General features: G+C 41.9%; 1 protein-coding gene and 1 pseudogene across 2 annotated transcripts; one reads left to right on the top strand and one right to left on the bottom strand.

The window, feature by feature from the left end:
- Positions 1–1242: 1242 nt before the first annotated feature.
- On the top strand, positions 1243–17529 carry LOC311115677 (phenylalanine--tRNA ligase beta subunit-like). Its single transcript, XM_084190835.1, has 16 exons — positions 1243–1782; positions 2316–2371; positions 2477–2631; positions 2778–2850; positions 3282–3397; positions 11303–11453; positions 11571–11679; positions 11807–11939; positions 12125–12176; positions 13103–13164; positions 13612–13819; positions 13945–14025; positions 14162–14254; positions 14500–14617; positions 14855–15007; positions 16982–17529. Exons 1-16 carry the CDS (start codon positions 1725–1727, stop codon positions 17131–17133), a joined length of 1770 nt encoding a protein of 589 aa, XP_084046961.1. The 5' UTR covers positions 1243–1724; the 3' UTR covers positions 17134–17529.
- Positions 17530–19737: 2208 nt separating this feature from the next.
- Positions 19738–20889, bottom strand: LOC311115673 (sphingosine-1-phosphate phosphatase 2-like; annotated as a pseudogene). Its single transcript has 2 exons — positions 20800–20889; positions 19738–20248 (listed from the first exon to the last, which is right to left on the bottom strand). The product of its transcript is annotated as a sphingosine-1-phosphate phosphatase 2-like (transcript).
- Between the last annotated feature and the right edge of the window lie 1885 nt (positions 20890–22774).

Genomic DNA, 22774 nt, shown 5'->3' with positions numbered 1-22774 from the left:
TACGGTTCTGACTTGGTGTAATACTGTAAGAACGGCCCATGCTCTATATTGACTACGTCCGTTCTAGCTCGGATGGCCTCTTATCCGTTCGTCGTTCCCATATGCCATAGTTTGTACATCTCAATTGTCAGTAGAAACCACATTTGTTTGAGCAAGTCAGCCTATCAGCTCTGTTTTTAAAACAGGCAGTAAATGAGGCTGAATGAACTGTTTCGCTGCCAGACAAGGCTCCGCTGATAGCCAGGTGTAGTGGTGGTAAGGATTCACTCCATGGTGCTGAAAAGAAAGCTCTGCTGTTGGGACAGCTTTATGTAGACCCTAACAGTTTGTTGGCACCGTTTGTCACCGTTATAGTGCAATGAATGTATTGTTAGTGTTGTGTAGTGTAGTGGCTTTGCTGGCATGCATCCCCAAAATATTATTTTTTTGCCACACATGCTAAAACTGCCACTGGCTACCTTGTCATGCTGCTGCTCCAGTTTCAACTATTCTGCCTGCGGCTATGGAACCCCGACCTATTCACCGGACATGCTACCTTGTCCCGGACCTGCTGCTTTCGACCCTCTCTCTCCCTCCCTCTCTCTCTGTCTCTACTGCACCTGCTGTCTCAACTTCTGAATGCTCGGCTATGAAAAGCCAACTGACATTTACTCCTGAGGTGCTGACCTGTTGCACCCTCTACAACCACTGTGATTATTATTTGACCCTACTGGTCATCTATGAACGTTTTAACATCTTGAAGAACGATCTGGCAGTAATGGCCATGTATTCTTATGATTTCCACTCGGCACAGCCAGAAAAGTACTGGCCACCCCTCAGAGCCTGGTTCCTCTCTAGGTTTCTTCCTAGGTTCCTGCCTTTCTAGGGAGTTGTTCCTAGCCACAGTGCTTCTACATCTGCATTGCTTGCTGTTTGGGATTTTAGGCTGGATTTCTGTATAGCACTTTGTGACATCTGCTGATGTAAAAATAGCTTTATAAATACATTGGAAAGTTACATATCTTGAAAACTTGATTGCTGACAAGCAAAACATTTTGGGACTATGTCAACAATGGACTAATGAAACAAATACCAAATAATAGTTTTTGGGTGAAGTTTTCCTTTAAGGCAGCCCCCACAGCTATCTGATTCAGAGGGGTTGGGTTGAACGCATTCAGTTGTGCAACTGACTAGTGCTGCATTCATGACAACTGGGAACTCAGAACTGGTAACTCGGAAATCTCCAACTTCCGACTTCAGTTCATTCAAGACAATTGGGAACTCAGAAAGAAACATGCTCGGATGGGAAAAATTGTTTTGAACAGTCATCCAACTCTGAATTTCAACTCGGGAACTCGGGCCTCTTTCTAAAGCTCCGACTTTCCGACCTGAAGATCGCTGACGTTATGATTTGACCTCGTATTTTTCCGAGTTCCCAGTTGTCTTGAAAGCCTTTCCCTTTTCCTTCCCACCTGGGACTGGCAGACTAACAAGGCTGCGTTCACAATACATAAACGGTTCTACCCCGTTACACTTGGTCTTCGATAATCCAGTGTGACTGTGAATTAACTGTTTTAAATTTCCGTTTATATAATTCGATACGAAATGCCAATATGTGACTTTTGGTAAGAGTAGTGCTTTACCAATAATTCAGACTGGCATTATCCCGGACAGCTACAGGCGGCTTCGAGGGGTCCTTCAGTCTTGGCGGAAGGATTAGCATCTAGCGGTTAGCCGTGGTCAACATGCCGACTGTCAGTGTCAAAAGGGATCTTCTGTTCCATGCCTTGGGCAGAACATACAGTAAGAAATGTTACTTACCATATCAAGTAATAGATATTCAGGAAATTTGACAATTAAACTAGTCTGTTTCTGCGTTGTGTTTTCAGACAGAAGGAACGTAGCTAAAGCGAGATAGCTACCTGGCTGCCGTGGCTACCTAGCTAGCTGCTGCATGTTTGAATGGATGGGCAAAGTGTTCGCTAGCTTCAACTAACAGTGGCTGATGCCGTGGCAATAACAGCGTATCACTCTTTTTGTGGGTTGTTTAAGAACATATCAAATATTTTACCTACACAACAACGGTATCTACTCTATTTCTACTGAATAGTGATTGAAAACATGATTTGATAGTGTTGACAGAACTGATGCTTGTTATTTCACGACGATTGCATCATTTCCCAGTCCAGACCTTCTAGCCTGCTACTGACTGACCACCACATAGCTACGTCCATTTAACTAGTAAAATCTAACTAAATTAAGAATGGAGGTGGGACCAAAATAAACGAATTAATCCAACAGATATTAAAATGTTATTCTCTTTCCCTTTCTTTCAGCTGATGAAGAATTTGATGAGTTGTGTTTTGAATTTGGGCTGGAGCTCGATGAGATTGTGAGTAGAAGACTGAGGATGAACCTCAACCATATCCACTTGTTTGTGTGATAACCAATTGAGTGTTTTCGGGCTACCCATCCTCCCTCTAACCCTGTCCTTCAGACCTCCGAGAAGGACATCATCAGTCGTGAACAGGGGGACACCAAGGCAGAGGGGGCGTCTGATGTGATTCTGTATAAGATCGATGTTCCAGCTAACCGCTATGACCTGCTGTGTCTGGAAGGACTGGTCAGGGGCCTGCAGGTCTTCAAGCAAAAGTATGTAAACACATCTATATGGAGAATTGTGTGCTTAAACATGACTCTTACATTGCCAAAGTACTTTCAGCTTGTGCTGCTTTATCGTGTGTGTTGTCTTCAGCTCTGTATTGACATGCCCATGTCCATGTGTGTCTGCGCTCCAGGATGGAAGCCCCTCGCTACAGGCGTGTGAGTCCAGCCAGAGGAGAGCCTCAGAGGCTGGTCATCACAGAGGAGGTGGGTGGAAAACACGGACCAGACTCTCTGTCTCTGTTTAATGATCTGGGTCTTAGGTAGAGTAGGTTAATTTGGTCATCAGAGGAGGTGGGTGGAAAACACGGACCACCCCCTCTGTTTAATGACCTGGGTTCTGGACCGAGTGTAGGGTTGGTTCATTTGGTCATCACAGAGTAGGGGGGTGGAAAACATGTTATTTTAGTTTAATGACCTGGGTTCTGGGCAGAGTCTAGGGTTGATGTATGAACCACCACTGCAGTCCTTTGTGACAAGATGATTAATTAAGATATTGAACTGTTGATGAATGCCTCTACATTTGTAGAGGCTGTGCAAAGGAGGCTTTGGGTCAAGTGTTGGAAGTAAGAGAGTGGAATTTTAGAGATGAATGAGAGAATCCTGACTGTGGGGGCCCCTGTTTGTGCCTGTCGCAGACGGCTGCTGTGCGACCCCACGCTGTGGCTGCAGTCCTGAGGAACATCACCTTCACACTGGAACGCTACGACAGCTTCATTGAATTACAGGAGAAACTCCATCAGAACGTCTGTAGGTTAGTCAGACACCTAACACATCTCTACCTTCATATAAAAATATATATAATTCCCACACATACACAAGTTTGACCAACTCAGTGGCCTTGAGGTTAGTGTCCTGAGATTGGAAGGTTGGGGGTTTGGTCCTCGGTCGAGTCATACCAAAGACTTTGAGAGTAGGCGCGTAAACAAGATGGCGTATTGAATAGAAATCGGTACAAAACACCTCAAGATAAAAACATAATATTCAAAATCAGTAAGTTAGACTAAATATTAGCATTTCATAAATTCGCAGTTAATATAATTCAATCTGGATAATAACAGAAATAAGATCATAAGGCTAGAGAAATATATCGACAAATATTACTACAACAAGCAACACCCAAACATGACTGAAGACAAGCGTGGAGAGCCGATCCCCAAAAGAAAACGCGACTCATCGACAGATACAGATGATATATGCTTTTCACCACTAGGTATGGTAAGTGTGGAAAGCGACCTGTTGAAGTCGATAAATGACAAATTGGGCATATTAGAACTGGTCAGTAAAGACGTAAAAGAGTTGAAAGCGAGTCTTCAAATGAGTGACGAAAAAGCTTTGGTAATGGAGAAAGAAACCAAAGAAATAAAAGTGACAGTCTCTAAAATGGAAACGGACGTTAGGGAATTAAAAAAGGAGAACAATCTTCTGAGAGAAGCCTTACTAGACATCCAAACTAGATCGATGAGGGAAAATCTAGTACTTACGGGTATTCAGGAAAAGGAGGGAGAAATAACAGAGAATATTATGAAGGACTTCCTGCATACAGCGCTGCAAATCCCACTCGAGGCTGTCGATAAAATCCAACTCGAACGTGTACATCGTTTCGGAAAAAGAGGACAGAAATATGAGCGCCCAATCGTTGCCAAATTTGCTTTTTTTAAGGACAAAGCTATGGTGAAAAGCCTGGGAAAAAGACTTGCTGGCACGAAAATAGGCATGAATGATCAGTTCCCGAAGGAGATTGTAGAAAGGCGCAAAGTTCTGTATCCAATCTTCAAGGAAAACAGATTAAAAGGGAAACGTGTTGCACTAGTGGTGGATAAATTATATATTGACAACCAAATGTTCAGAGACACAAAGACTACTCCATGGCTATTCTAAAAGTTGTAATGGAGGAGTCAAATATTGGAGCACCTGATACTAGCAATGATAGGGATTGTAATATTAAATAATATTTATAGTAAGTATAGTATTTTATAAATGGATAAAACGATATAACAAGCAGAATAATACATCTTTATATACAAATAATTAGAACATGGATTTTTTGGCGGGAGGTTGTTGTTTTGGCGGATGGTTGTTGTGGTTGGTCCTGTGTTTTCTCTGGCGTCCTTTCCCCCTTGCAGCAGATGTGGATGCGGGTGCGTTTGCACGCTCGGCCCATTTCTTCCGCAGTCAACTATGTGGTGTGCATTTTTGTGTTTGAAAAGGTACGGCGTTAAGTGAGTGAGAGGGGAAATGGTTGCATATCCCAGAGCCGACCGGGGGTCTATGAACAGGGGTAGTGAGAGAGAGAGCTTTCAATTTTGTGTAGATGAGGGATATACATTTTTAAATATAGTAAACATCTAATCTAATTATTCATTGTCCTATCATGATGGAAAGATCCCTAACCCTATAACCTGGACACCCACCTGAGCGACCCATACACCAAAGAGAAGTTCCCATCTATTTTATGGACCTGCTGTGAATATGCAGCCTAAATAGAGAAATAAATGCGGTCAGAGACCTACTTGAGCAGCACCGCCCCCTCAAGATTCTGAGCCTGCCTGGCAGGGTTGGTCCTACAAAGCCAGAGCCCCCTGATGGGAGAGCATAATATACAAGGAAATTCTCAAAGCTGCTAATGAGAACCTTGACGACCTTTTACCTAGCCGGTGGGGATTCCGGTGGGGTACACCCTCCCAGGTAGTGGCAGTGCTGGCAACACTGGCTGCAGTAACCCATGGGGAGGGGGTCACACTCGGACAATCAGAGAGGGGGTTTATCATTGTGGCCCAGGTGGCACAAAATAATCAAAGGTCTGACCGCATGGAGATGCTTGGGAAAATGGTTACAACAGGGGATCAGAGTGTTTGTGTCTCAGGTGAAGAGGGTGGATCTGATCTCCATCACCTAGGACTTGACATAGATTAAGTAGATTAATCAAATCTCACATTGTTGTCAATTTCTGCTCAATTTGCATGCTTTCTCAATCAGCTTTAACTGTATGTGCACTCGTAGATCAAGTTATTTCTCGAGTTGGGCTCTGGGATATAACAGCCGTTGAGTATTGGATTTTATGGTGGATTGTGGAGGAGGGGGGGTTGAGTGTGTTGGAGTATGTGAGTATGTGCGTGTGTACTGGTCTGGCATCTGTTGTGGGGGGGGTGGGGATGTTGGGGGGGGGGGGGTATGGGATGGACCGCGGGAATTATTTGCTAGGATAATAATTGCTTGTCAATGAATTAAATGTAATACAATGGCAATCCTGGTTATATGTTAGAATCCTATGCGTGAACTGCCGACATTATTACGCATATTAATTGATAATGATGGAAAATAGGATATGCATAATAAAAAATAAAAAAATAGTTATATAGATATATATATATATATATAGAGGTGAAAGCATTGGAAATGCTTTTGGCGGTTAACCTGCTTCTGTTTTGTGGGTGGCACTGTGTGCTGTTTTCGATGGATGGGTCCTGGCCTCTCGGGGCCTTAGGGATACGGAGGGACGTGGGGGGGATGCTGATCACTGGGATGACGGCTCAACTTGGGATGGGGAGGGGCTTTAGCGGGGGAATTAGTGGAGAACAATTGAAGGGTTACTCCGTAGCAATGCAAATATCACGGTACAGCTATATGGACACTCAATCATTACGCTATTTTTTATTGGTAAATTTACAAACATATGTAATGATAAATAGACTTGAAACTTGTATCTCATTATGGTGTATGGTGAAATAAGTATAGCCAGTTATAATTGTAATGGCTTAGCTGATAATAACAAAAGAAGAACAATATTTACATGGCTCAAAGAGAAGGAATATAATATCTATTGTATACAGGAAACTCATTCAACAATTCGAGATGAAGTAGCGTGGAAAAAAGAATGGGGGGGGGGAAATATACTTCTCCCATGGGCAAAGAAATTCAAAAGGGGTGATGATATTAATTAATAGTAATTTCGATCCGAATGTGCAAATTGTCCAAATAGATACGCAAGGTAGATGGATTATTTTAAATATGGTATTGGACAATAAACAGATATGGCTCATTAACCTTTACGGACCAAATAATGATGATCCACAATTCTTTGACAATATATATAATAAATTATCAAGCCTGCAAGCAACTCAAGACAATATTATTATGGTGGGGGATTATAATACTGTTTTAAATAGCTCAATGGACCGAAAAGGAAATCACACCACAAACAATCACCCACATGCTCTTAAGGAAATTGTGAATGTCATGGATACATTAGAACTAGTAGATATATGGAGGCTTAAATATGCTGATCTAGTGAGATATACATGGCGGAGACTGAATCAAGCTAGTCATCTTGACTTCTTTCTTATCTCATTCTCGTTGGCACCAAAAGTAAAAAAAGTGTTGATAGGGGACAGAATGCGGTCGGACCATCATATAATAGGCATATACATTACTCTGACTGAATTTCCACGTGGGCGAGGATATTGGAAATTTAATCAAAGCCTATTAGATGATAATTTATTTATAATTAGAACAAAGGAATTTATAACTGACTTTTTCCAACATAACTTAGGTACAGCGAATCCCCTTATTGTATGGGACACCTTTAAATGTGCCTTTAGAGGCCATGCAATTCAGTACTCATCTCGAAAACAAAAGCAATTTAGGTCAAAAGAGTTTATACTAAGAAAGGAAATAGAAAGTCTAACAGAACAGATAGATGGCAATAAAAACTGTAACATAGAGGCTCAGAATAAATTAGAGGAAAAACAAAAAGAAATGGAAAAACTTATTCAAGAAAGATCAAGTGTAATATATTATAAAAATAAAGCAAACTGGATGGAATATGGGGAAAAATTCACAAAATTCTTTTTTAATCTTCAACATAGGAATGCTACCAAAAAGAACTTAATGAAACTGGTTACAATTGACGGAGTCACCCATAATTCACCTAATGATATTTTGAAGGAAGAAACAAAGTATTTTAAGCATATGTTTTCTTTTCAGTCGCCTCCATCTCCTCTAACTGAAGCTAATTGTAGAGATTTTTTTCCTATTGATAATGTCAAATTAACAGCCACACAGAAAGACTCATGTGAAGGTGAAATTACAGAGGAGGAACTTCTGGATGCAATTAAAGACTTTAAGTCCGGGAAAACTCCAGGGTTGGATGGCATACCAATCGAGGTATACCAAACCTTTTTTGATATACTAAGAGGACCGTTATTAGCATGTTTTAACCACTCCTATGTAAATGGTAGATTATCTGACACTCAAGAAGAAGGTCTGATCTCATTATTACTGAAACAGGATACAAGTGGAAAATATAAAGATCCAGTCCATTTACAAAATTGGAGGCCCCTTACACTTCAGTGTTGTGATGCAAAAATCCTAGCAAAATGTATAGCGCATAGAATTAAAAAGGTATTGTCGGATATTATTCATTCTAATCAGACAGGTTTTTTACATGGAAGATACATTGGAGACAATATAAGGCAAGTATTGGAAACAATAGAACACTATGGAAAATATGGGAAACCAGGCCTGCTATTCATAGCAGACTTCGAAAAGGCATTTGATAAAGTTCGACTGGAATTCATATATAAATGCCTGGAGCATTTCAATTTTGGAGAATCTCTTATAAAATGGGTCAAAATCATGTATAGTAACCCTAGGTGTAAAATAGTAAATAATGGCTATTTCTCAGAAAGTTTCAAACTGTCAAGAGGAGTGAAACAAGGTTGTCCACTATCGGCATATCTATTTATTGTGGCCATCGAGATGTTAGCTATTAAAATCAGATCCAATAATAATATCAGAGGATTAGAAATACAGGGCTTAAAAACAAAGGTGTCATTGTACGCAGATGATTCATGTTTTCTTTTAGATCCACAACTAGAATCCCTCCACAGCCTCATAGAGGATCTAGATACATTTTCTAACCTCTCTGGATTAAAACCAAATTATGACAAATGTACTATATTACGTATTGGATCACTAAAAAATACAATTTTTACATTACCATGTAGTTTACCAATAAAATGGTCTGATGGTGATGTGGATATACTCGGAATACATATCCCAAAGGAAATAAATGATCTCACTTCAATAAATTTTAATAGAAAGTTAGCAAAAATAGATAAGATCTTACTACCATGGAAAGGAAAATACCTGTCAATTTGTGGAAAAATCACCCTGATTAACTCTTTAGTATTATCCCAGTTTACCTATTTGCTTATGGTCTTGCCTACGCCTAGCAAACAGTTTTTTAAATTATATGAGAAAAAAATATTCAATTTTATTTGGAACGGCAAGCCAGACAAAATTAAAAGAGCATATTTATATAATGAATATGAATTAGGAGGACAGAAATTATTAAATATTAAAGCATTAGACCTATCACTAAAATCTTCAGTCATCCAAAAGTTATACTTAAATCCGAACTGGTTCTCAAGCAAATTAGTAAGATTGTCTCACCCACTGTTCAAGAAAGGCCTTTTTCCCTTTATTCAGATTACAACCTCTCACTTTCAGTTATTTGAAAAGGAAATAATCTCCCAAATGTCACTATTTCTAAAACAAGCCATAGAAAGTTGGTTGCAATTTCAATTTAATCCTCCAGAAACGACAGAACAAATAATGAAACAAATATTGTGGTTAAATTCAAATATACTAATTGACAAAAAACCTTTATTTATTGACAGAATGTTTAAAAAAGGTATAATCTTCGTAAATGATATCATCGGTAGGACTGGTGGAGTTATGTCGCACATGCAGCTAATAAAAACATATGGAAATGTCTGCTCTACCCAAAATTACAACCAAATAATTGCAGCCTTACCGCAAAAGTGGAAGAGGAAAGTTGAAGGGGGAGAAAGTAAGGAACTTGTCTGTCGGCCTTGCATTAAAGAACATAATTGGTTAAGGAAAACTGTGATAAATAAAAAAGTATATCAGTTTCACTTAAGGACCAAAGGATTGACAGCAGTCCCATATAGATTGCAAAATAGTTGGGAAGAGATCTTTGACGTACCGATCCCATGGCATAGTGTTTATGAACTGACACGCAAAACGACACCGGATTCAACAATTAGAATCTTTCAATTTAAATTATTATATAAAATTCTTGCTACCAATAGAATGTTATTTATATGGGGGATACAATCTTCCCAGCTCTGCAGATTTTGCTGTGAAGAGATAGAATCATTAGATCATTTGTTTTGGTTCTGTCCATTTGTAGCTTGTTTTTGGACACAGGTCCAGGAATGGCTAAAGGATTGCAATATTTACCTGGAACTAACCTTGCAGATAGCATTACTGGGTGATCTGAAAAGTCATAGTCAATCAATCAATAATATAATAATACTTTTAGCAAAAATGTTTATTTTTAATTCACAATCTGTAGAAGCAATGAGAATAGAAAGGTTCAGAACTTTTGTAAAACATCACAGTATGGTTGAAATATATATGGCAAATAGAAATCCTATATGGATGGTGTTAAGAGATAGATGGGAGGTATTGAATAGAGTTGAAGGATGGGACTAATAACAAATAACAACAAATAATAACAAAGATAGCTAATAATGTAAGCATACTGTGTCCATAATAAGTATATAGGTTGTATGTTGGGAGCTTTTGGGAAAGAGCACAGTTAGAAAGATATGGCATTTAGAAGCAAACCGGATGGACATCATGAAAATGATCGGAGAGGTTGAGAGTAGAAGAAGTTCAGGAGCAAAAAAATAAATAAATATATGTATATATATATGTGTATGTATATGTATATATATATATATATGTATGTATGTATATATATGTATGTATGTATGTATATATATATATATATATATATATATATAGATAGATAGATAGATAGATAGATAGATAGATAGATAGATAGATAGATAGATAGATAGATAGATAGATATATATATATATATATATATATATATATATATATATATATATATATATATATATATATATATATATATATATATATATATATATATATAGATATATAGATATATAGATATAGAATTATTGTAAAATTAACTCTGTCCATAAGGTGTAGATAGTAAGTATAGACCGGAAGTAGAGGCCTGGGCGTTGTTGTTCACTAATTTACTCCAAGTAGGGAAAGGATGGTGGGGTTGAAAAGTAATAAAGGGGAATATATATATATATATATATATATATATATATATATAAAAAATAAAAAAAACATGGGGGATTGGAAGTGATGCAGACAATTACATTGATAGAAGATGCAATCTATCTGCAATATTAAGCTGATCCATCCCCCCGAAAAAAAAGAAGAAAAAAAAGACTTTGATGCCTCTATGCTTGGCACTCAGCATTAAGGAAATTGATTGGTGGTAAGACCCTGCGACAGTCTTGCATCCTGTCCAGCGGGTGTACTTGTACATCAAAATGCCTTATGCTGCAAAAATAGGAGATAGGGCCAGGAGCCTATTGGCTTGGACAAGGCTTACTTACACACACAATTTTACCTCTGCATATTTATTGTCAATGTTTTGGTCAGAGACCCTTTTCAATACCATGCCTCATACTTCATTGATTACTTTCAGTGTGTTCTTCTCTGGGAGTCTCTGAGATGTGTTGTCTCAGTGGAAGTTGTGACAATGTGTGCGAGTTGACTGTAATCTGTGCTCTGTAGGAAAAGGACTCTGGTTGCCATCGGCACCCATGACCTGGACACCATTTCAGGCCCCTTCACCTACACAGCCAAGCCACCTGGTGACATCCGCTTCAAACCTCTCAACCAGGCAAAGGAGTACACCGCACATGAACTCATGAGCCTCTACAAGGTGAGCAGGGATTGGCTACAAAGATTATGAGCCTCTGTGATGTGAGTTGTGATTGGCTATGGCTAGAGATCTTTTATTTCTGTCATCCTATGTCATCTTTGTATTTCTCCCTCTCAGACAGACAGCCACTTGCGACACTATCTGCACATCATTGAAGACAAGCCTGTATATCCTGTCATCTATGACAGCAACGGCATTGTCCTGTCTATGCCGCCAATCATCAATGGTGAGGACACACACATATGACCACAGGTTATAAGGCAAAACTATTAACCTAGTGGACTTCCAATATTGATTAACCCATCGTATGCTGTAGATACTGTTCTAACAGTCCCCCCTCTGTTGTTTTTTAGGGGACCATTCCAAAATCACCTTGAATACAAAGAATGTTTTTATCGAGTGCACAGCCACTGATCTTACCAAGGCAAAAATCGTGTTGGACATGATGGTGACGATGTTCTGCGAGTATTGTGAGGAGCCTTTCACGTGAGTCCAGGCAACAGCTGTTTAGATTTCTATCACTGAAATTAAATCACTAATAGCTAAACCTAATGTTTTTTTGTGTGTAAAATAAGACCATGAATTACTGGAAGTTATAGTCATAAGAAGTTCCTTTTCCCGGCCCCACTTTAATAGACTCCTCTTGATCTATGTCACGTTCTCTCTCTCAGGGTAGAGGAGGCTGAGGTGGTGTACCCAGACGGCAGGACCTGTCGGTACCCGGTACTGTATCCCCTTACCATCACTCTGCAGTCTGTTTCCTTTTGTGGGAAAATATACTGAACAAAAATATAAACGCAACATGTAAAGTGTTGGTCCCATGTTTCATGAGCTGAAATAAAAGATCCCAGAAATGTTCCATACGCACAAAAATATTTATCTCAAATTTTGTCCACATCCCTGTTAGTGAGCATTTCTCCTTTGCCAAGATCATCCGTCCACCTGACAGGTGTGGCATATCAAGATGCTGATTAAACAGCATGATCATTACACAGGTGCACCTTGTGCTGGGTACAATAAAAGGCCACTCTAAAATGTGCAGTTTTGTCACAAGACAATGCCACAGATGTCTCAAGTTTTGAGGGAGCGTACAATTGGCATGCTGACGGCAAGAATATCCACCAGAGCTGTTGCCAGATAATTTAATGTTAATTTCTCTACCATAAGCCACCGCCAAAGTCGTTTTAGAGAAGTTTGTTAGTACGTCCAACCGGCCTCACAACTGCAGACCACGTGTAACCGTGCCAGCCCAGGACCTCCACATCCTTCTTCTTCACTTGCGGGATAGTCTGAGACCAGCCACCCGGACAGCTGATGAAACTGTCTGTAATAAAGCCCTTTTGTGGGGAAAAACTCATTCTGATTGTCTGGGCTTGGCTCCCCAGTCGGTAGGCCTATGCCCTCCCAGGCCTACCCATGGCTGCGCCCCTGCCCAGTCTTGTGAAATCCATAGATTAGGGCCTAATGAATTTATTTAAATTGACTGATTTCCTTAAATGAACTGTAACTAAGTAAAACCGTTGAAATTGTTGAGTGTGGCGTTTATATTTTTGTTCAGTATCTATTAGAACCCACTGGTCTATGTAAATTCTGACTATCCCTATTCTATTCCTAACCCTCTACCGTCCTGCTATACCATGTGACCTCAGGAGCTAGCTTACAGGAAGGAGACTCTGTCAGCAGACTTCATCAACCGCAAAGTTGGCATCAGGTAACTAAGTGACTTAATATCCAACCCTGTTCCTGGAGATCTACCCTCTTGTGGGTTTTCGCTCCAACCCTAATCTGGTGCACCTTTCTAACAATTAGCTGGTTGATAAGATGAATCTGGTTAGTTACAACTGGGGTTGGAGTGATCCTACAGGATGGTCGCTCTCCAGGAACAGGGTTGGAGACCCCTGCTCTAAATGCTAAGCAGAATGCTACCAACATTCCTGCAGATGCTTATAAATGGTTTACATTGTATATTTAGCGGACGCTCTTATTCAGAGCGACTTACATTAGCAATTATGGTTAAGTGCCTTGCTCAATGACAGACTTTTTTTCACCTAGTCGGCTCTGGGATTCGAACCAGAAACCTTTCAGTTACTGACCAAACGCTCTTAACCACTAGGCTACCTGCCACTGTTTAATGTTTGTAATGTTTTTTTGTCTCCAGTGAGTCGACTGAGCACATCGCCCAGCTGTTGACCAAGATGTGCTTGCGCTCAGAGGTCATGAGCGACGGCGAACAGATCGAGGTGGAGATCCCGCCCACGCGCTCTGACGTCATCCACGCCTGTGACATCATGGAGGACGCCGCCATGGCGTACGGTTTCAACAATATTCCCCGCACCACGCCACGCACCTATACCGTAGCCAATCAGGTGATGGGATTTTTCAGCAGGTTATTCAGGAGTGAAGTTGATTGGTTGTTGACTGGAGCTGCTGGTTGGTTGGTATTAAGTGGTGATATCTTGTTTTCTATCTCATGACTTTGTTGTGTTTTTAGCTCCCACTGAATAAGCTGTCAGAGCTGCTGAGACAGGACCTGGCTGCTGCTGGATTCACGGAGGCCCTCACCTTCGCCCTGGTAATGACCACTCACTCATTCACTCTCTCTACCTCTGTGGACCCCAGGAAGAGTAGCTTCTGCAAAAGCTAATGGGGATCCAAATAAATAAACATATACACACATTTTCATGTGTTGTATCTGTCTTCCTGTGCAGTGTTCTCAGGAGGACATAGCTGACAAGCTGTTGAAGAACATCTCAGAGACCAGAGCATGTCACATCTCCAACCCCAAGACAGCTGAGTTCCAGGTGAACCACCATTACCTTCGATTAATCATGTCTCTGTGATAACATTATAAACAGTCCCCCTTTGGTCTCTGAATGATCTCTTACAATTGGTATAAATTACAGCAATTATCAAGTAAAACAGTTTAATGGCTTCTATCACCCCCTGTTGATGTGAGTGTTTCCTCCATAAGAGGGTGCTGTGTGACTGGGTGGGTGTGTCAGAGGCTGCTGGTGTTGTAAACAGCAGTGCTCGTCTTCTCCACCAGGTGGCGCGCACCACCCTGCTCTCAGGCCTGCTGAAGACTGTGGCTGCCAACAGGAAGATGCCTCTGCCCCTCAGGCTGTTTGAGATTTCAGACGTGGTGCTCAAGGATGGAACCAAAGGTGTGTTTGTGTGTGGGTGTAACCCAAATATTCATAATGTAGTGTATTCATGGATATGTGTAGAAATAATGTCATTGTATGCCTGACTTTCTAATTTATTTATTAGGACAAACATTCATTTACATACTGATTCCCTCATACTCAAGAATACACACACTGTCATAATCAGTTTTTAAAGACATCCTACAGTATATCCTAATGGCCACGTTGTCCTCTCCTCTACTCTCCCTCTGTCAGACGTGGGGGCCAGGAACAACCGTCGTCTGTGTGCCGTCTACTACAACAAGAGTCCTGGGTTCGAGGTGATCCACGGCCTGATGGACCGGGTCATGCAGCTGCTGGAGGTCAAACCAGGCCAGGGCGATGGCTACCACATCCAGGCTGCCGATGGTATGACAACCAGGGAGCCATCTCTGTAGTTTCAACTGGACTCCGTTTCCTTCAATGGCAACTGATTGGTGAAAGCTCTGGATAGGTTTTCAGTTTTCACCATGGTGCTTTCAACTGACATGTCAAGCCTGTCCCAACTCAGTGGTTATGAAGGAAAGGTGGCAAGGAAAGGAAATGGTGTAAAACTATTGGGGCATGGCCTAAGTCCTACACTGGGATGACAGCACTGTCTCACTATAATAGTATTATAAATTGCAGTAGAAAACCTATCCAGAACTTTCACCAATCAGTTGCCATTGAAGGAAACGAAGTCCAGTTTAGACTACTGAGATCAAATCAAATTTTATTTTTCACATACACATGTTTAGCAGATGTTATTGCGGGTGTAGCAAAATGCTTGTGCTTCTAGCTCCGACAGTGCAGTAATATCTAACAAGTAATATCTAACAATTTCACAACATATACAGTACCCAATACACACAAATCTAGTAAGGAATGGAATTTAAGAATATATACATATATGGACAAGCAATGACAGAGTGGCATGGACTAAGATACAGTAGAATATTATAGAATAGAATACAGTACAGATGGCCCAAGTCCTTAGAAAGTCCCATATCATAGCTTCACAGTTCATACCTATCCTCAACATACAGTACAGTTGTGGCTGTATTTCCAGAGCCGGAATTAAATATTGTGATTCTAAGGGGTATTTTGTCTGCTCTAGTGAAGTGAATGTTTTTCCATTGCACTAATGAAGCTTGATCCACAAATCAGTGTTTTTTATGAGCTGTGGGTTCTGCAGGGCTCAAGTAGCTCTAACCCCTCCCACTTTCTTGCTCTCGCTCTCTCTCTCAAGGTCACACCTCTGGATGTGTGTGTCTCCTGCCACAATCAGACATTGGGGAAATCGATGGGCTCAAGTACCACAGAGGGAGAGGGATGAGGAGGTTGTGAAGAGGGAGAGCAGGGGTGCAGAGGACAGAGAGAGACTTGGAAATCAGGGGATAGAGAGGGAGGGAGGGAAAGAGCATATCGTTTCAGCAGGGGGAGTCAGACTGCATGTGAGTCACGTCTGCTGCTGCAGTGCGCCTGCCTGGGTTTACAGGGAGATAGACTGCCTGAAACAAACACTCACACTTATACAGCTACAGAAAACCAGTTAGACTGTCACATTTCCACCACTAGCACGCTATTATGCAGACCAGACACACAACACACATGCAAAAAACACATACAATCACAAAACATATATGAACAACACACACACAGAACTGTACAGAGCCTTCTAGCACCATTAGGCTGCTGAGCTCCACACTCCGTGTGTCCTTAACCCAATTACAGGGTCATGATCTTCTCCGAGAGCTCACCTCTAGAGTACCTCCCCTCCTGCAGGACCTCCTGAAATGTTACCCCATGGAAGGAGGGAGAGGGGGAGAGAGAGAGGGAGAGAGAGAGGGACTCTTAAGGAGCAGATGCCCACGTTTCACTTAACTATGTCAAATTCAGACCTTCCCGTTCACTGTTAAAGGCATGCTTGACTGTCTGGTTAGTGTTGACCTTGGCTCAGAGAGAATTAATCTGAGAGGGTTTTCAGGGTGGGTGGAATAGGTTGTCACCTATTTAGCTATTAGTGTACTATTTTTAAAGACTGGTTGTCATGGTGCTGCCCTGCTTTGGAAGAGACACACACACAAAATGTAGAGCGATTTCTTTAGCTAGTTATGAGTAAGCATCCGAACGGTGAGCTAAGGAATACATTAGCTTTTAGGAGCAAAGCCGCGTGGGAAGAAGTGAAGCACCATGGGAGAGGAGAACAGAACAGCATAGGAATGGATCTTGAGTCTCTCTCGTCTGTGTGGAAACATTTAGTCAGAGACTGCACTTTTTATGTTTATTATCACTGGACCACTGTGAGAAGCCTCTTCACCTCTCCTTCCTTCCCACCCCCCTCTTCTGTTTCCCCTTTTTCAGATTCCACCTTCTTCCCTGGTCGCTGTGCTGAGATCTTTGCCTGCGGGAAGAGCATAGGACGCCTCGGGGTCCTTCACCCTGATGTCATCAACCGCTTTGAGCTCACCATGCCGTGCTCCGCCCTGGACATCGACATCGAGCCCTTCCTGTGATGTCACAACCACACCCTGGGTGTGATGTCACACCCAAACACACACCGAACCTGTAACACCACCAAACTCATCAACCAACACAGGTTCATTTACTCATGCTCAGTCCATCTCAACACAAGCTTTCTCAGCTCCAGCAGAGAACGGCCCAACCTGCCCCAGCGGAACTCACGTTTTCACACAAATCTCCCATTGACATCACATTGAAAGCTTGAGATATGAGTGCAAAAGTTAGGATTCGGCCCCAAATGACTTGTTCAGTTTAAATCACGCATGGTATTTCTGTTGGACAAATGTACAACAGTATATGAATTAACCATAGAAACTGTAGGCTGGTATATACAAAGTATGTGGCTGTATTTTTATCTCCATGGTAATTAAAATGAACATGAGATGTCAGCCTGTGTTTCTGAATTCATCTCAGTCCTGCTTCACATTAGCTTTCAACCCGTATACTGTACCATTTAAAGACTTTGCTCTGAGCAATGATATCGATTCCAGTCATTTACATTAAAAGGTTTGTCATACAGCATATAGGCCAAATGCACTGTATGAGTGTAAATAACAGGAAGCCACAAAGCTGTGATGTGTCTGACTGGTTTGGTCTTGTTAGGTGGGTTAATGCTCCTGGGCGGAGCTTTATCTACTTAATGAAAGATACAACAGGACATGAACTCTGACATACAGTCGTGGTCAAAAGTTTTGAGAATGACACAAGTATTGGTCTTCACAAAGTTTGCTGCTTCAGTGTTATGAGATATTTTTGTCAGATGTTACTATGGTATACTGAAGTATAATAGCATACATTCCATAAGTGTCAAAGGCTTTTATTGATAATTACATTAAGTTTATTCAGAGTCAATATTTGCAGTGTTGACCCTTCTTTTTCAAGACCTCTGCAATCCACCCTGGCATGCTGTCAATTAACTTCTGGGCCACATCCTGACTGATGGCAGCCCATTCTTGCATAATCAATGCTTGGAGTGTCAGAATTTGTGGGTTTTTGTTTGTCCACCCGCCTCTTGAGGATCGACCACAAGTTCTCAATGGGATTAAGGTCTGGGGAGTTTCCTGGCCATCGATGTTTTTTTCCCTGAGTCACTTAGTTATCACATTTGCCTGATGGCAAGGTGCTCCATCATGCTGGAAAAGGCATTGGACGTCACCAAACTGTTCTTGGATGGTTGGGAGAAGTTGCTCTCAGAGGATGTGTTGGTACCATTCTTTATTCATGGCTGTGTTCTTAGGCAAAATTGTGAGTGAGCCCACTCCCTTGGCTGAGAAGCAACCCATTTACATTTTAGTCATTTAGCAGACGCTCTTATCCAGAGCGACTTACAGTTAAGTGAGTGCATACATTTTCATACTGGCCCCCCGTGGTCTCAGGATGCTTTACACAGGACTGATGGTAGCGCTCACCTTGTCTTCTCCGGACAATGTGTTTTCCGGATGCCCCAAACAATCTGATAGGGGATTCATCAGAGAAAATGACTTTACCCCAGTCCTCAGCAGTCCAATCCCTGTACCTTTTGCAGAACATCAGTCTGTCCCTGATGTTTGTTTTTCCTGGAGAGAAGTGGCTTCTTTGCTGCCCTTCTTGACACCAGGCCATCTTCCAAAAGTCTTTGCCTCACTGTGCGTGCAGATGCACTCACACCTGCCTGCTGCCATTCCTGAGCAAGCTCTGCATTGGTGGTGCCCCGAAGCTGAATCAACTTTAGGAGACGGTCCTGGCGCTTGCTGGACTTTCTTGGGCGCCCTGACGCCTTCTTCACAACAATTGAACCTCTCTCCTTGAAGTTCTTGATGATCTGATAAATGGTTGATTTAGGTGCAATCTTACTAGCAGCAATATCCTTGCCTGTGAAGACCTTTTTGTGCAAAGCAATGATGACGGCACTGGTTTCCTTGCAGGTAACCATGGTTAACAGAGGAAGAACAATGATTTCAAGCACCACCCTCCTTTTAAAGCTTCCAGTCTGTTATTCTAACTCAATCAGCATGACAGAGTGATCTCCAGCCTTGTCCTCATCAACACTCTCACCTGTGTTAATGAGAGAATCACTGACATGATGTCAGCTGGTCCTTTTGTGGCAGGGCTGAAATGCAGTGGAAATGTTTTTTTGGGATTAAGTTCATTTTCATGGCAAAGAGGGACTTTGCAATTCATCTGATCACTCCTCATGACATTCTGGAGTATAAGCAAATTGCCATCATCAAAACTGAGGCAGCAGACTTTGTGAAAATTAGTATTTGTGTCATTCTCAACTTTTGACCACGACTGTACAATGCAGTACTGTAATTCTAGAGGTGTTTAGGTATGTTTGAATGTGATAAAAAAGGAAGGAGGTATCAAGGACTTACAAAAGTCAAGGGAGAAAAAACGGTCATAAATAACATGTTGAAAATAAAATCGGTATAATTCTGAATCTTTTAATTTGTCTTCAGTCTTTCAAAGTTACACAATAATGTGTGAAATACAGAATCAATGTATAAAATCAGAGGTATAAAAGGTAAAAATGTCAGAGAGAAATATACAAGGCACATTTTTATACAACACTTGCTAGGATCCTGTCATCATTCATGTTATATAGTAACAGCATTGGGTCATAGCAGTGCCAGTCCTATGAACAGTCTATTGACCAGAATAGAGTGGACCAGGCCTATGGATGTATAGGTGGTGAATTTATACGGCACCTCCATCTCCTTCCTTCTCCTGGCGTCTGTCTTTGACTGACACTCCATACCAGGAGCACAGCACCCACAGACTGGCTGTCTTCACCATCTGTCGAGTCGCCACCAACGCCACGACACCCACCACAAAGCGGGCGCTGCCCAGGGCTAAGCCACCCAGTGTCAGTGCTGGCAGGGGTACGGGTAACACCCCCTGGGGCTCAAACATCACCCCCAGCCTCTCATTCACTCAGTAGCCCACAGAACAGCCTGCACCCACCCCCAGGATGGTAGTGGTGTAATGGTCCAGCACAGGGTAGGTGAAGCTCAGGAAGAAGGCCAGTACCAACGCCCAGACGGGGGAGAGTAGGGAGTTGAGCTGGAGCCGGTCAAATGTTTCCCAGTATGGATAGGTGGCTGAGATTAGAGCACCACAGATCACATCCTGAAACCATCAGGGAGGGTGAGTATATAGAGTACATGTATTCTATACATTTTTGTAATTGCTTAGACAGACATATTCATAGTAGTTTGAAGGGTGATGTGGTCTTTATGGTGATGAAGTGCTGGTCTGAGTCAGAGGAGGCTGGTGGGAGGAGCTATAGGAGGACAGGCACATTGTAATGGCTGGAATGGAATTAATGGAACAGAGTCATACATGTGGTTTCCATATGTTTGATACCGTTCCATTCATTCCTTTCCAGCCATTATAATGAGCCCATCCTCCTATAGCTCCTCCCACAAACCTCCTCTGGTCTGAGTGTTGTACTGGAACCTCAGTTATCTCAACTTTACTCCAAAAACTCTTTACAGGTCATAATGAACTACTTATTCTTCTGTAATGGCATGATGAATGTGAAAGGCAGGGCCCCCTAGTTAAGAGTGCCAGCCAGACATACAGTATGAATAATAAATCCTGCATTGGATCTGAATGTTTTATACAGTACTTTATAAAGTACTTTATACAGTACTGTCGGGGCAGAGGAAGAGACTCACCAGATCAGAATGCATGCCTGTGTACAGACGACTCAGACACACCCACACAGACAGCACCACCGCCACAAGCAGACCCACTACAAACTGGAACTGTGGACAGAAAATAGAGGTACACACACAAATCACACTCAGATGTGGGTGCACACACACAAACACACATACACAACTACAAAATACACAACTATTTTACATTTCATTTACATTTCAGTCATTTAGCAGACGCTCTTATCCAGAGCGACTTACAGTTAGTGAGTGCATACCATTTTCATACTGTCTGATGAGACATTCTCTGATACTTTGATAAATGATGGATACGATCTGAAAACCTCATCAGCTTGGGACTGTCAGACTATGACGGTGGAACCAAGAAATTCCCAACATTTTTCTGTAAAGAGAGTATCGGAACGTGCTTAACCCACCTAGCCAATCGGAGGGAAATGGACGTATTGCTTATACACCTATCCATTCCTCCAGATCTACACACGGCTCTAGGGGTAGGGGTTGTTTCTGGGCAGGGCCACTTCTTTCTCTCCTTCTCTCATCTTCTTTGTCTAGCCTTTTCCTCCTGTTGATATTTGATCAAGTCCTCCATTGGTCAATCCCCCTAAGACAACTACATATTCTATCTGTCATCCATCTATTCTGCCACTTTGACATATGGACTGCCTTAAAGTCTTCCTCTCTTTTACACAACGGTCTCTCTCCATCTCCCCTTCCCTTCCCGCTCCCTCCTTTATATTATTTACCTGTTTGTGTTTTTGTTTCCCTCCATTTCAATGACAGTGAAGAGAGCCCATGTCATGTGTATTCATTGACCTTCTTTTCTCATTTTCCCTCCCTCCCTCCCTCCCTCCCTCCCTCCCTCCCTCCCTCCCTCCCTCCCTCTTGCAGCTGGGGGGCCTTTCAGAAGAAGTTAATGAAGAGAGGACTCTGAATGGACACAAAGGATGCTGGGATGGAGGGGCCACTGTGATTGACTGTCCTGACCTTTCACCCCTCAGAACCTAAGAGATCGCCTCAGGCCATTCAGACCACTGCACCAGACCACTACACATCTATAGCTATGTGCCCTCTCAGAAACAGAAACTAAGTCACCACTGCACCAGACCACTACACATCTATAGCTATGTGCCTTCTTTGATTCTCAGAAACAATGTCACCACATGCATAGCTATGCATGCTCTCTCAGAAACAATGTCACCACATGCATAGCTATGCATGCTCTCTCAGAAACAATGTCACCACATGTACAGTGAGGGAAAAAAAGTATTTGATCCCCTGCTGATTTTGTACGTTTGCCCACTGACAAAGAAATGATCCGCCTATAATTTTAATGGTAGGTTTATTTGAACAGTGAGAAACAGAATAACAACAAAAAATCCAGAAAAACGCATGTCAAAAATGTTATAAATTGATTTGCATTTTAATGAGGGAAATAAGTATTTGACCCCTCTGCAAAACATGACTTAGTACTTGGTGGCAAAACCCTTGTTTGCAATAACAGAGGTCAGACATTTCTTGTAGTTGGCCACCAGGTTTGCACACATCTCAGGAGGGATTTTGTCCCACTCCTCTTTGCAGATCTTCTCCAAGTCATTAAAGTTTCGAGGCTGACGTTTGGCAACTCGAACCTTCAGCTCCCTCCACAGATTTTCTATGGGATTAATGTCTGGAGACTGGCTAGGCCAATCCAGGACCTTAATGTGCTTCTTCTTGAGCCACTCCTGTGTTTTGGGTCATTGTCATGCTGGAATACCCATCCACGACCCATTTTCAATGCCCTGGCTGAGGGAAGGAGGTTCTCACCCAAGATTTGACGGTACATGGCCCCGTCCATCGTCCCTTTGATGCGGTGAAGTTGTCCTGTCCCCTTAGCAGAAAAATACCCCCAAAGCATAATGTTTCCACCTCCATGTTTGACGGTGGGGATGGTGTTATTGGGGTCATAGGCAGCATTCCTCCTCCTCCAAACACG

Source organism: Coregonus lavaretus, assembly GCF_964263955.1.
Source record: "Coregonus lavaretus genome assembly, contig: HAP1_SCAFFOLD_2547, whole genome shotgun sequence".
Lineage (NCBI taxonomy): Eukaryota > Metazoa > Chordata > Actinopteri > Salmoniformes > Salmonidae > Coregonus > Coregonus lavaretus.
This window is presented reverse-complemented; position numbering and strand designations above follow the sequence as displayed.

What these genes read in the sequence shown, in the direction of transcription:
- LOC311115677 (XM_084190835.1), top strand. Translation starts at nt 1,725, where the DNA reads ATGCCGACTGTCAGTGTCAAAAGGGATCTTCTGTTCCATGCCTTGGGC. An exon ending in TGCCTTGGGCAGAACATACA is followed by an intron (nt 1,783 to 2,315) that starts GTAAGAAATGTT and finishes CCTTTCTTTCAG; the next exon opens with CTGATGAAGAATTTGATGAG. An exon ending in TATTGTGAGGAGCCTTTCAC is followed by an intron (nt 11,940 to 12,124) that starts GTGAGTCCAGGC and finishes TCTCTCTCTCAG; the next exon opens with GGTAGAGGAGGCTGAGGTGG.